At 41.0% G+C, this 11,060-nt stretch overlaps 1 protein-coding gene across 1 annotated transcript; it reads left to right on the forward strand.

Moving 5' to 3' along the window:
• The first annotated feature begins 7,856 nt into the window (after positions 1–7,856).
• Positions 7,857–10,259, forward strand: gh1 (growth hormone 1). Its single transcript, XM_076753157.1, has 6 exons — positions 7,857–7,951; positions 8,320–8,453; positions 8,558–8,674; positions 9,432–9,575; positions 9,666–9,812; positions 9,895–10,259. Exons 1-6 carry the CDS (start codon positions 7,942–7,944, stop codon positions 9,955–9,957), a joined length of 615 nt encoding a protein of 204 aa, XP_076609272.1. The 5' UTR covers positions 7,857–7,941; the 3' UTR covers positions 9,958–10,259.
• The last annotated feature ends 801 nt before the right edge of the window (positions 10,260–11,060 follow it).

Here is an 11,060-nt window from a genome sequence, read left to right on the forward strand (position 1 = left end):
ATTTTCTTATGTGCTGAGAGGGAATTACCTTTAATCATCCAGGCTACTGAAACTTCTGCAAACTCCAGTGTCTGTGCAGGCAATGTCTGCAATGACCAAACAATGAGTATCCTTATTTAGAGCCGTCGCTCTCCAATACAATACAATTAGGAGGAACTGTTGAAAATCAGCAAATCTGCTGGTCACTTTTCTCGACTCTTCATGGAGCCAAGAAGTTTTTCTGAACTTCTTGTAGGAGGACTAGCAGCTCTGTTTGGGATGTGCAGGAAACACAGATAGAGCGTTTGTTCAGATGAGACAGCGCTGCCATTGTTCCATTTGATCAATGTCCGCTCTCTGACAGATAACATGGACAAACTGCTGCTCCTGAACAGAACAAACACAGACTTGTGCAGATCAGCTGCCCTGTGCTTTATTGAAACCGCACACCTGCCCGGCTTTCACCTCCCCAACAGCAGGGGAGGAGGAATCTGCTTCCTCATGAACAAGGGTTGGTCTGTAGATGTCACAGTGTTGAAGAAATCACACAGCCCTTACCAGAGACCATATTCATAAAGTGTAAAGCCTTTTATTCACCACAGGAGTTCTCCTCGTTTATTCTAGTCTGTGTTTACATCCCACCTCAGGCCTGTTAGTGAGGCTTCACAACACCGGGCTGAGCAGGTAACTAACACAGAGCGAAAACATCCAGACTCTCTGCTGAATGTTCTTCAACAGAGCAAATCTGAGCCACAAACTGCCAAAATACAGACAGCACATGAAGTGTCCCAAAAGGGACAGTAATACACTAGACCTGTGCTACACAATATTAAAGGATGCATGTCGCTCTGCTGTCCACCCTGCTGCCTTTGGGCTCTGCGATCACTGTTTGGTTCATCTTCTTCCAACCTACAGGCAGAAACTGAACTCTGCTAAGCCTGTAGTTAAGACTGGAACGATGGACCACTGATGCAAAGCTGGACTACAGGTCTGCTTTGACTGCACTGGTTGGAGTGTTTTTGAGGCTGATGCAGCAGATCGGGATGAACTTATTGATCTTGCACTAGTTTTGTGAGGACTTGTGTGTGCTGACTAAAACCTTCTGCACATATAAAAACATTAAACCATGGTTCTTGGCTAAACTCGGGCAGCTTTGCCAGGATAAACAGGAGGCCTGTGGGGATACAGTCCAGTATAACCAAGCCAGAACCTCACTGACAAAGGAGATTAAAGTAGCAAAGAGGTGCTACAGCAAAAAGCTGGAGAACAGCTTTTCAGGTAACAACCTTTCATCAGTTTTGAGGAAACTGCAGGACATCACCAGTGATGGGCCCACATCAAAACCCATCACCCACCCCGGCAACACAGACATCAAACAACCATTCACACCACCGCCATCACTCTCACCTGTCCCCACTGACTCCCCACCAGAACTCAGGATCTGTGAACAGGATGTGTGTCACCTCTTCAAGGGACAGAACATCAGGAAGGCTTCAGGTCCAGATGGCATGTCCCCCTCCTGTCTGAAAGCCCGTGCAGACCAGCTGACACCCATCTTCACACAGATCTTAAATAAATCTCTGGAGCTGTGTGACGTCCCCTCATGCTTGAAACGCTTCAATAACTCCGGTGTCAAAAACATCTTCCACCTCAGGATTAAATGACTGCAGGCCCATTGCCCTGACGTCTGTGGCCGTGAAATCCCTTGAGAGACTGGTGTTGACTCAGCTGAGAGACATCACAAGCCCCCTGCTGGATCTCCTTTGCCTACCAGGTGAACAGGTCAGTGGAGGACGCAGTCAGCATGGGGCAGAACTACATCCTGCAACAGAGGGGATGATTCCACTTCCTGCCTGTCTCAGAGGCAGAGCAGCAGCTGTTGTTGTCAAATCTAAACGGGCAAAGTTCAAAGAGAAAGACAAGAAGAGCAACAGCTGCCAACAGATCTGACATTACTTATGATTACGTCACACACCCTAAACACAGACACACACACACACACACACACACACACACACACACACACACACACACAGAGTTTCTTGTTTCAGCTGCTGTGTGTTTTAGCAGCATTGAATAATATTGCTAATGGGAAAAATTAAAAATTGCACATGGATTAAGTTGACTGCCTGTCATTATTGCACAATAGATAAAAAGACATGCAACACAGTGTATAAAAAGAAAAAATATGGATATGCATAGACTTGATACAAAAAAGATAAATATGTAATATTGAAGAAAATGTGTAATATTGCACAAGACATTGAAGTGATAGGTGGCGATGAAGATGATGAAACATAAAAATCACACAGTAGTGGAAAACAGTGCAAAACAGTAAATATGTAAAGGCAGTGCTACATTAAAGAATACTAGAGTTGAATAGTCTGAATTAATAATAATAATAATAATTACTGTTTTGTATTGATTTGTACAGATTCATCAGCTAGTTGTAGTTTCTGTCAGTAGAGTTTCAGCAGAGGTTTATTCTGATGTGTCTTCATCAGCAGAGAAACATGTTGACTGTAAACTGATGTGAGCAGAAAGCATTCTTCTCTTCCCCTCAGTCAGTGTGCAGCTGTTGCCCTCTGCTGGACCACCTCTGACTTACACTTTTTTACAGTCACAGGTAAGATACCTGCGAGGATTATAGGTCTAAAATGGAGCAGCAGACATGGAGACTATTTCAGCTATAGACCATAGCTCCAAAAACTTGCAGGGTGAAGACTTTATAGTAAAAATTAAAGGAGGTCATTGATCTAAATGAGAGCTAATATACAACCTAAATTAAAAACATATGACTTTGCCCAAAATTACAGTTAGGCATTTGCAAACGCTTTTATCCAAAGTCACGTTCATATGAATTCACACACTGATGGCACAGCATCAGGGGCAGTTTTGGGGTTCAGCATCTCGCCCAAGGATACTTCGGCATGTGAACTCGAGGGATCAAACCACCAACCTCCTGATCAGTGGATGACCGCTCTACCTCCTGAGCCACAACCGCCCCAAATTAAACAGTTCATTGTAAGGACAGTTTTGAAAGTGTGTTTTTCATGAAGTTAAGACAACTTTCATTTATTTAACCCAATATCACAAATCAAAATGAAAAAGTGAACCTCAGAAAGGGTAACAGTGGTGGGATCCTAGTACCTAGTCTATGCATATTTTTTTATTCTCTTCTATGTCTCCTTATATATTCCTGCTCCTATTGCTGCTGCCTGTAACACCCAAAATTCCCTGGAGGGGGATTAATAAAGTTATATCTTATCTTAGACAGATTTATTATTACGACAAATGGATAATGATCCCTGGAAGATGTTGTGTGTAGAGGCAGAAAGGAGTAGTCAGGTGAGTCAGCAGGTTCTTCAAGTGGTGGACTGGAGCTGGGCAGGTTTGGCAGTTTTAAGACATGAGGAGAGCAGACTTAAATACTGGGAAAAAACAGGCAAGACCAAACTCTAAAGCACATTACAAAACACAAGGAGAGCAAAGAGGCTGACGTGTGTGAGCAGACTAGAGAGGACAACAATCTGCCGAGGAGGTCCAGAGTTTTATCTGAGGCTGATGAGTGTTGATTGGCTGCAGCTGTGGTGGCTGATTGGTGCTGGGAGCAGGTGTAGGTGAGCCATGATTGCAGGGAACCGCCCAGTCCACACACACACACACACACACACACACACACACACACACACACACACACATGCACAAACAGAGGGGGATTGGAAAAAACTCAGGAAAACACAAGGAAAGGAAGACGGTTTCCTAACAAAGTAAGAGAAAGGACATACAGCTCAACAAAGACAAACAGGCAAAAAACAAAAAACAAAAAACACAAAATACTGAAAAATAAGTAGTGCAAAAATATGAAATAAACTACAAACAATTTATACACAGAATGATGATGCAATAAATCTATACAGTGAAGTTTACAGTGTATTGACAGTGGACAGTATGTGGTGATGATCCTCAGCCTGGAGGTGTGTCAGTCCTGAATGGAGGGCAGGTTGGCACCAGTGATGTTCTCAGCAGTCCTTATCGTCTGTCACAGTCTGTTTTTGTCCTGTTGGTGGCAGACCCAAACCAGACGATGGTGAATGTGCAGACAGACCGGAAACATTCCTAAACAATGTACAACAATTACAAACTTAAATTTACTGCAATCAAGAAAACATGAGCCGCCATTTTAGATCTCTCTCTCTGTCTGTCAAAGAATAAACGAGGAAGTTAATGATGTAGCTTGGTGCTAGTCCATTAAGAGCTTTGTATACAGGGAGGAGGATTAAAATCAGACCTGAATGTTACAGGAAGTCAGCACAGAGCAGCAGAAACTGGACTAATGTGGTCTCTCCTCTTGGTTCTGGTTCATAGTGGAGCTGCAGAGTTTGGAATGACTCTCAGTGGTTTTCCTTCTGGAGGTCAGTAAATAGTGCGTCACAGTCATTGAGTCAGCTTGAAATGAGGGCACAAATCAGTTTTTCCAGCATCTTTTTGTTTAGAAATGGTCGTACTTCAGCTGTTTCTAAGGTGACAAAATAATGTCACTGTATTGAAAAGAATTCCAATTCCTTCTTATGAGACTGATCAATTTAATGATTGAATGAAGTGAAATGAAAGCAGTACCCAAACTTCAACAGGTGTAAAGATACAGTTCTAAAACTGTGAATGTGACAGATTCTCTGCTTCCTGCTTGAGTCCACTGCAGGGGGCATTGTCACCTGCACAGGTGAGCTACGTACACTCTGATTGTGTGTCATTATCACCATGGAGACCAGATGATGCAGGGATATTAAAATGAATGACTTTCTGCTGTGAGTCTGTGAATAGTCAAATAAACTGAGTCAGTGAGAAGGTCACAGCTAAACATCACAACACACACACACACACACACACACACACACACACACACACACACACATTGTTCATACACAGTGTTGGTGATCCTGCCTACATCAGTTAAATAGAATTAATCACTGATATTGGCTGAAAAAATATATATCTCTGCAATCAATCGCCTACTTAACTATTTGGGGAGAAGTTAATGACTGCTAAAATGCAGCAGTCTGAATATCATACCTCAAGTCTGAGACTGTCTCTGAGTAAAGGAAAGAAAAACTAAATCTCAGTTAGTTCACCTCAGCTGCTCTGAATGCTCATCCATCACTGTCTCGTGACCAACAGACAGTCAGGACTGCAGAGACAATCACTGGTGTCAACCTGGCCTGCATTCAGGACTGAAAGCTCCAGAGTCAGGAAACCTCTGGGAGGTTTGTGTCCACAGAGCACCAAACATCCAAAAGATATGAAATGAATCAACAATAGAAGCTATGTACATTATGTACAAAATTTGAAGAATTGTTCAGTTTCACACACAAGTAAAATATGAATGATAACATACAGTATTTTGTATTACTGCACATTAAAAATATATGAGCAGAGTAAATATAGATGTTATTGTCCAAGAAAAGTTGCACAGATGTTAAGGATATGAACAAATGTTGACATAAACAAACACTTGTGCAAACAGACGGTCTGTGATGTTGTGATGTGATTCGGTGCTGCATTAACTGATGCTGAAGTTGAACAGTCTGACAGCTGTTGGAATGAAGGAGCTGCTTAAGGCCTCCACCCTCTCATGCAGGGGGTGGGATGGATTTTCATCTTTGGTAAATGTGAAGATTGTCCTTCTGATTAGGCATTTAGTTTGTAAAATGTCATTAAATAGTGAAATCTACATCAGAATATTAGCTGGTTCCAGGTCTGCTGTGTGGAGAATATGCAACATATTATAATCAGAAAAGTGAAACACCAACATGAAGTTTGGCCACATGGAGCCTCCACTGGACAGCTAAAGGGAACTATTTCTGATGTTTCAGCCATAGTTCATAAAAAATTAGATATATAAAACATTGATGTTGGACATACTTTAATTTCGGGGACATCAGAGAAGTCAGAGAGAGTCATTTCTGTCAGAAAATAAAACCTGAAATACTTTAAGGTTGATGTGAAAGCCAGCTGATTATTGAACCAGTCAGCAGATGGAAAAGGGCTCAAAGATGAAAGAGAAAACCAATCTTTGTGTCAGTTTGTCATCTCATCTCAGAAACCAAACATCAGGGGTGTTTGTTCATGAGGCGAAGCTGTTATTGTTTGTCGTCTCATGTATCTGAGCTGATGTCTCTGGTCGTATCACTGTCATAGAACGTTGAATAAATTCACCTTCCTGTGTGATGTCAGTGCTAAATGTCTGACCTCAGATCAGTGACAGCTGTGAATAAATTCACTTCACCAAGGACAAAAACATCAAGCATCTGTTTTCTAAAAGTACATCTGACATTTTCCCATTTCTACATCAGCACCATGTTTCCTCCTGATCACCTAAAACACAGAACATCAACGCTAAATATTCAAACTGTTCACAGTCTTTTAGTTTGACAGAGTTAACATTTGTTATCCCACAGTTTTGCAACTGTTCTCAATTCGTTTGATCAGCATTAAAAGCGTTTCACAGAGCTGCTGTCTGCTGCTTCCTGCTCATTTTCATCCTGTATAAAAACTTCACAGACCAAATCTGCTTCACGTTAAAATCCACTTCTTGTTATGAAGAACCATCAATACGCAGCTGAACATTTGAATATTTAAGAATCTGAATGAACACTGATGTGATTTATTGATCAGTCGAGACCATTTGCAGTAGCAGAAGTTCGGTCTTGATTTTAAGAAGTTCCCAACATCAAAACTTTGAAAGTAAACCCAAAGATGTTCGCCATGAAACCGAAACCTAACCTGAACAACACTGAAGTACTGCTTACATACTAATACATCAATAATGTCCTCCTGCCAGTATTATCGTTAAAGACTGAGGACTTTTACTTTTGAATTTTTAAGTACATTTTGATAATACTCTCAACTTAACTAAGAGCAAACAATTTGAATGTAGGATTTTTACTTGTACTGCATTATGTCATGTATCTTTATTGTGTGGTATTGCTACATTTCCTGAAGTACAAGATTTGAATACTTCTTCCACCACTGGGAATAGTTCACATTCACAAAATACTAATGCCCATACCAGTGTTTGGTGCATAAAGTATTAAAGGTAAAAGTACTCCATAAGGACAGAACAGCCCTGGTCAAGATGACTAATACATGACTAATAATAAAACTGCTCCAAGTAATCAGTGCAATAGTCTGTGCAATAAAGCATGTACATAACAGTCTGTAAATACTATTTACAATTTCTTAAAATTTTTTACAATTTCTTTCTTTTATTTTTATTTAAAATTCTCACTCTTTTGTATATATACTGCTGTTGTTTCTAATTTGCATGCACTTCTTATATTAATCTGCTCTACTGATGCTGTTGTAATCTGGAATTACCCCTCGCGGGACAAATAAAGGAATATTGAATTGAATTGAATTGAATTGAATTGAATTGAATTGAATACAACTGCTTATTGTTTACTGCTTAGTGTTTCTTATAGTTCTCTTTTATTCTCTACTGTTCTATGTTAGTCTCCTCTGATTGATGACTTCATATTTTTGATCATTCACGACTTCATATTATTGCTTTCTTTTCAGGTAAGAAGTAACATCTTTGTGTCAACGTGTTGTCACTTTATTGTCAAGTTACACAAAGTAACACAAAGTTTTTCGATCTGGATCAGTTTTTCAGCCTCACTTTTTCTTTTTTGTTTCTTCTTCAAAATTAATTCAGCCCCCCCCCCCCCCCCCCCCCCCCCCCCAACACACACACACACACACACACACACACACACACACACACACACACACACTTGGTGGTGTCGTTTCATGTTTCTGTGGATGAATTTAATCATGAAGTTTTCTGCCATAAAAACCCCAAAGTCTGAGCTCTGAACATCAGAACACACTGAACTCAGATCAGAAGGACCAAAAACCTGAACCTGAACCTGAACCAGAAGAAGAACTGATCCCAGACCAGCCATGCACAGAGGTACGACCCGAGGATTCATTGGCACATTTATTTTTCAGTTAACATTTGGCTGTTTATTTTTGTTAGTGTTGATTTCTCGCCACATGCGCTGAACATAAAACCAACGATAGTTACCATGGTAACAGAAAAGCATCGCTGCACTGAGTGATGTCACACTGCACTGTGGAGCACTGTGACATCACCGAGCTTAAAGCAGCAGAGCAGTTTGAGCCAATAAAACTTAGTCTGATGATCATAAACTGATCACTGCAGACCAGAAAGTGTCTGTCACCTGAGGAAAGGTGAGTCTGACCGTCACATTTCTCTGGCTCACTTCTCTCTCACCTCTCACTCACCTGTCTCTCTTTCTCTCTCTGTCATCCTCCCAGTCGTCCTCCTGCTGTCGGTGGTGTCTCTGGGTGTGTCCTCTCAGCCAATCACAGACGGCCAGCGTCTGTTTTCCATCGCTGTCAGCAGAGTTCAACACCTCCACCTGCTCGCTCAGAGACTCTTCTCTGACTTTGTAAGTGTATGGCAGCTCGCAGGGACAAAAAGATGAGATCACAGGGAGGAGTGTGATGTCATTAACCATCACTGTGTGTATTTCTGTGTGTGTGTGTTTGTTAGGAGAGCTCTCTGCAGACTGAGGAGCAGCGTCAACTCAACAAAATCTTCCTGCAGGATTTCTGTAACTCGGATTACATCATCAGTCCCATCGACAAGCACGAGACACAGCGCAGCTCTGTGAGAGTGCCACACTTAAATACTACATCTGCAGTACACAGTGCTACACAACACGCAGTACAAGAGAATAGAACAGGAAACAACAGGGAATAAGCTGTGTCAGTACTAAAGTTCAGCCTCAAACAGCAGAAAGCACACGACCGAGAAATACTCGAACCAGATTGAATTTATTTCCACGTTTACATTGAAGGCGTTCATCGGGACACTTTTTCTGCTTTTGAAGGTGGAGTTCAAATATGTTTCATTCATCAATTAATACATGGTTCAAACATGATATTATCTTGCTGGCCACTAAACAAATAGATACAGTAAAGTATGTATGAGGGGTATAAATGACAGTAGAAACTATTTCATTCACAACATGAAGCAGATTGGACTATTTCTAAAACCTTCCTCTTCGAACCACGTGCAGCAGCTACAGTACGTCCGTAAACATGATGTTTCCTGCTGTCACATGATGCTGTTTTAAGGTCAACATGCAAACACCTGAAAATGTATAGGTGTCACATACATTGGGTGTCAAACATGTTCTCACAGGAAACACAACCATTTAATAACTAATTCAGAAAATCAATCGATCAACGTCTGTCTGTCAGGAGCCTCGTTATCGTTTTCATGTGGTTCTTCGGTTCTACTGCAGTGTCACTGCAGGAGCTCCGTTAACAGAACAAAGAAAATATGATGCGCATCAGGCTGTGTCCACTATCATCTGATTAGTTGTCATGTTGACTATCTCCTATCATCTGATTGGTTGTAGGTGTTGAAGCTGTTGTCTATCTCCTATCGATTGGTTGAGTCTTGGGAGTTTCCCAGTCGTTCTCTGTCCGGAGGTTCTGCTCCAAGGAACCAGATTTCACCCAAACTGTCTGAACTGAAGACCGGAATCCTGCTTCTGATCAGGGTGGGAACACGCACGCACATAAATCATTGTTCACACTTATCTGATCTGACTAATCAGCTTACCTGTGTGAGTAACTGTCTGTTCCTGCAGGCCAATCAGGACGGAGCAGAAATCTTTCCTGATAGCTCCACCCTTCAGTTGGCTCCTTATGGAAACTATTATCAAAGTCTTGGAGCTGACGAGTCACTGAGACGAACGTATGAACTGCTGGCCTGTTTCAAGAAAGACATGCACAAGGTGAGGAAGAGGAGGGTAACGATGTAATGCTGATGAGGAAGATGTAATGGTAATGTAAAAATGAGGATATTTGTGTTTACAGGTGGAGACCTACCTGACGGTGGCTAAATGTCGACTCTCTCCAGAAGCCAATTGCACCTTGTAGCCCCGCCTCTCTACTATGAAGTCCTGCCTCCTGATGATTATGTAATCATGTGTGTTCAGTAGCTCCGCCTCCATTCTCTCTGACTCTGCTAACTAGTGCAGTAGTATTAGCACTAGCATTAGCTTTAGCCCCTGTTTGGTGTTTTTTTTTTTTTTTTTTTTTTAGGCACTGTTAGTGTTTCAGTGTTGAAGTCCAAAGTGACAATGAAAATGAAGGTTTTCTGGTGTCATTATGATTAAATCTGTGAACAGGAAGTGATGTCATATTGCCAACATGTGAAATAAAGTCTGTGCTGCATTGCATTCAGTTTTTTTGTGTGTTGATGTGTCATGAATTTCCTCTGCAGATGTTCAGCATTTCCTCTTCTTGCCTGATGTCAGGTTTATTTTTCTCTATCTTCATTTTGTTCTAGTCACAAACTGTAACTATTAAAGACCTTTAAAGCTCCCTGAGGAGACTGTGACTGTGAGGCTGGACCTTGTAATGAAACTGGACTTTGTCTTAGAGAACAGTTCCTCCTTATGACAAGCATCAGTGATTGGTGCTGCAGGGAAGCCAGAGAGGGGTGGGGTCCTTCCCTCTACATCACTTCTCATCTGTGTTATGTGATGTTCTTGTTCTTTTATTTGATCCAATCTGTGACTTTGTAGAAATTATTTGTTTTAGGGCTGCTTCAAACACTATGTAATCTATCATTTATTCTATTTAGTAAAAAACTTGACTTTAATGATCTGTGGATTATTAAAATTAACAGCTATTAATTCACAAATGCTGAGCATTCATTTCTTTGAAAGAACTAATTTGGTAAAATACAAAAGGTGTGAATCAATAGTTACTGAGGACTACAGAGGAAGTTCCTGTAAAATACTGCTGCCTTTGGAAATTATAGAATATGATAATGGAAATACTGAGTTGTATTTTTTTTTTTTTTTTTAACTATTCCTTTCTATGTTTCCTTTTATATTCCTGATACTATTGCTGCCACCTGTAACACCCCAATTTCCCGAATGGGGGATTGATAAAGTCTTATCTTTTCCACCAACATTTACAAACATTATATTTCTTAGCTCAGGAAAGGGTAATAAAGCCTCCGAAGGTGACTT

The sequence above is a fragment of the Chaetodon auriga genome, chromosome 16 (genome assembly GCF_051107435.1).
Source record: "Chaetodon auriga isolate fChaAug3 chromosome 16, fChaAug3.hap1, whole genome shotgun sequence".
In the NCBI taxonomy this organism is placed as follows: domain Eukaryota; kingdom Metazoa; phylum Chordata; class Actinopteri; order Chaetodontiformes; family Chaetodontidae; genus Chaetodon; species Chaetodon auriga.

Coding starts and splice junctions, on each gene's coding strand:
- gh1 (XM_076753157.1), top strand. Junction 8,454..8,557: donor AGAGACTCTTCTCTGACTTT/GTAAGTGTATGG, acceptor TGTGTTTGTTAG/GAGAGCTCTCTGCAGACTGA. Junction 8,675..9,431: donor ACGAGACACAGCGCAGCTCT/GTGAGAGTGCCA, acceptor GATTGGTTGTAG/GTGTTGAAGCTGTTGTCTAT.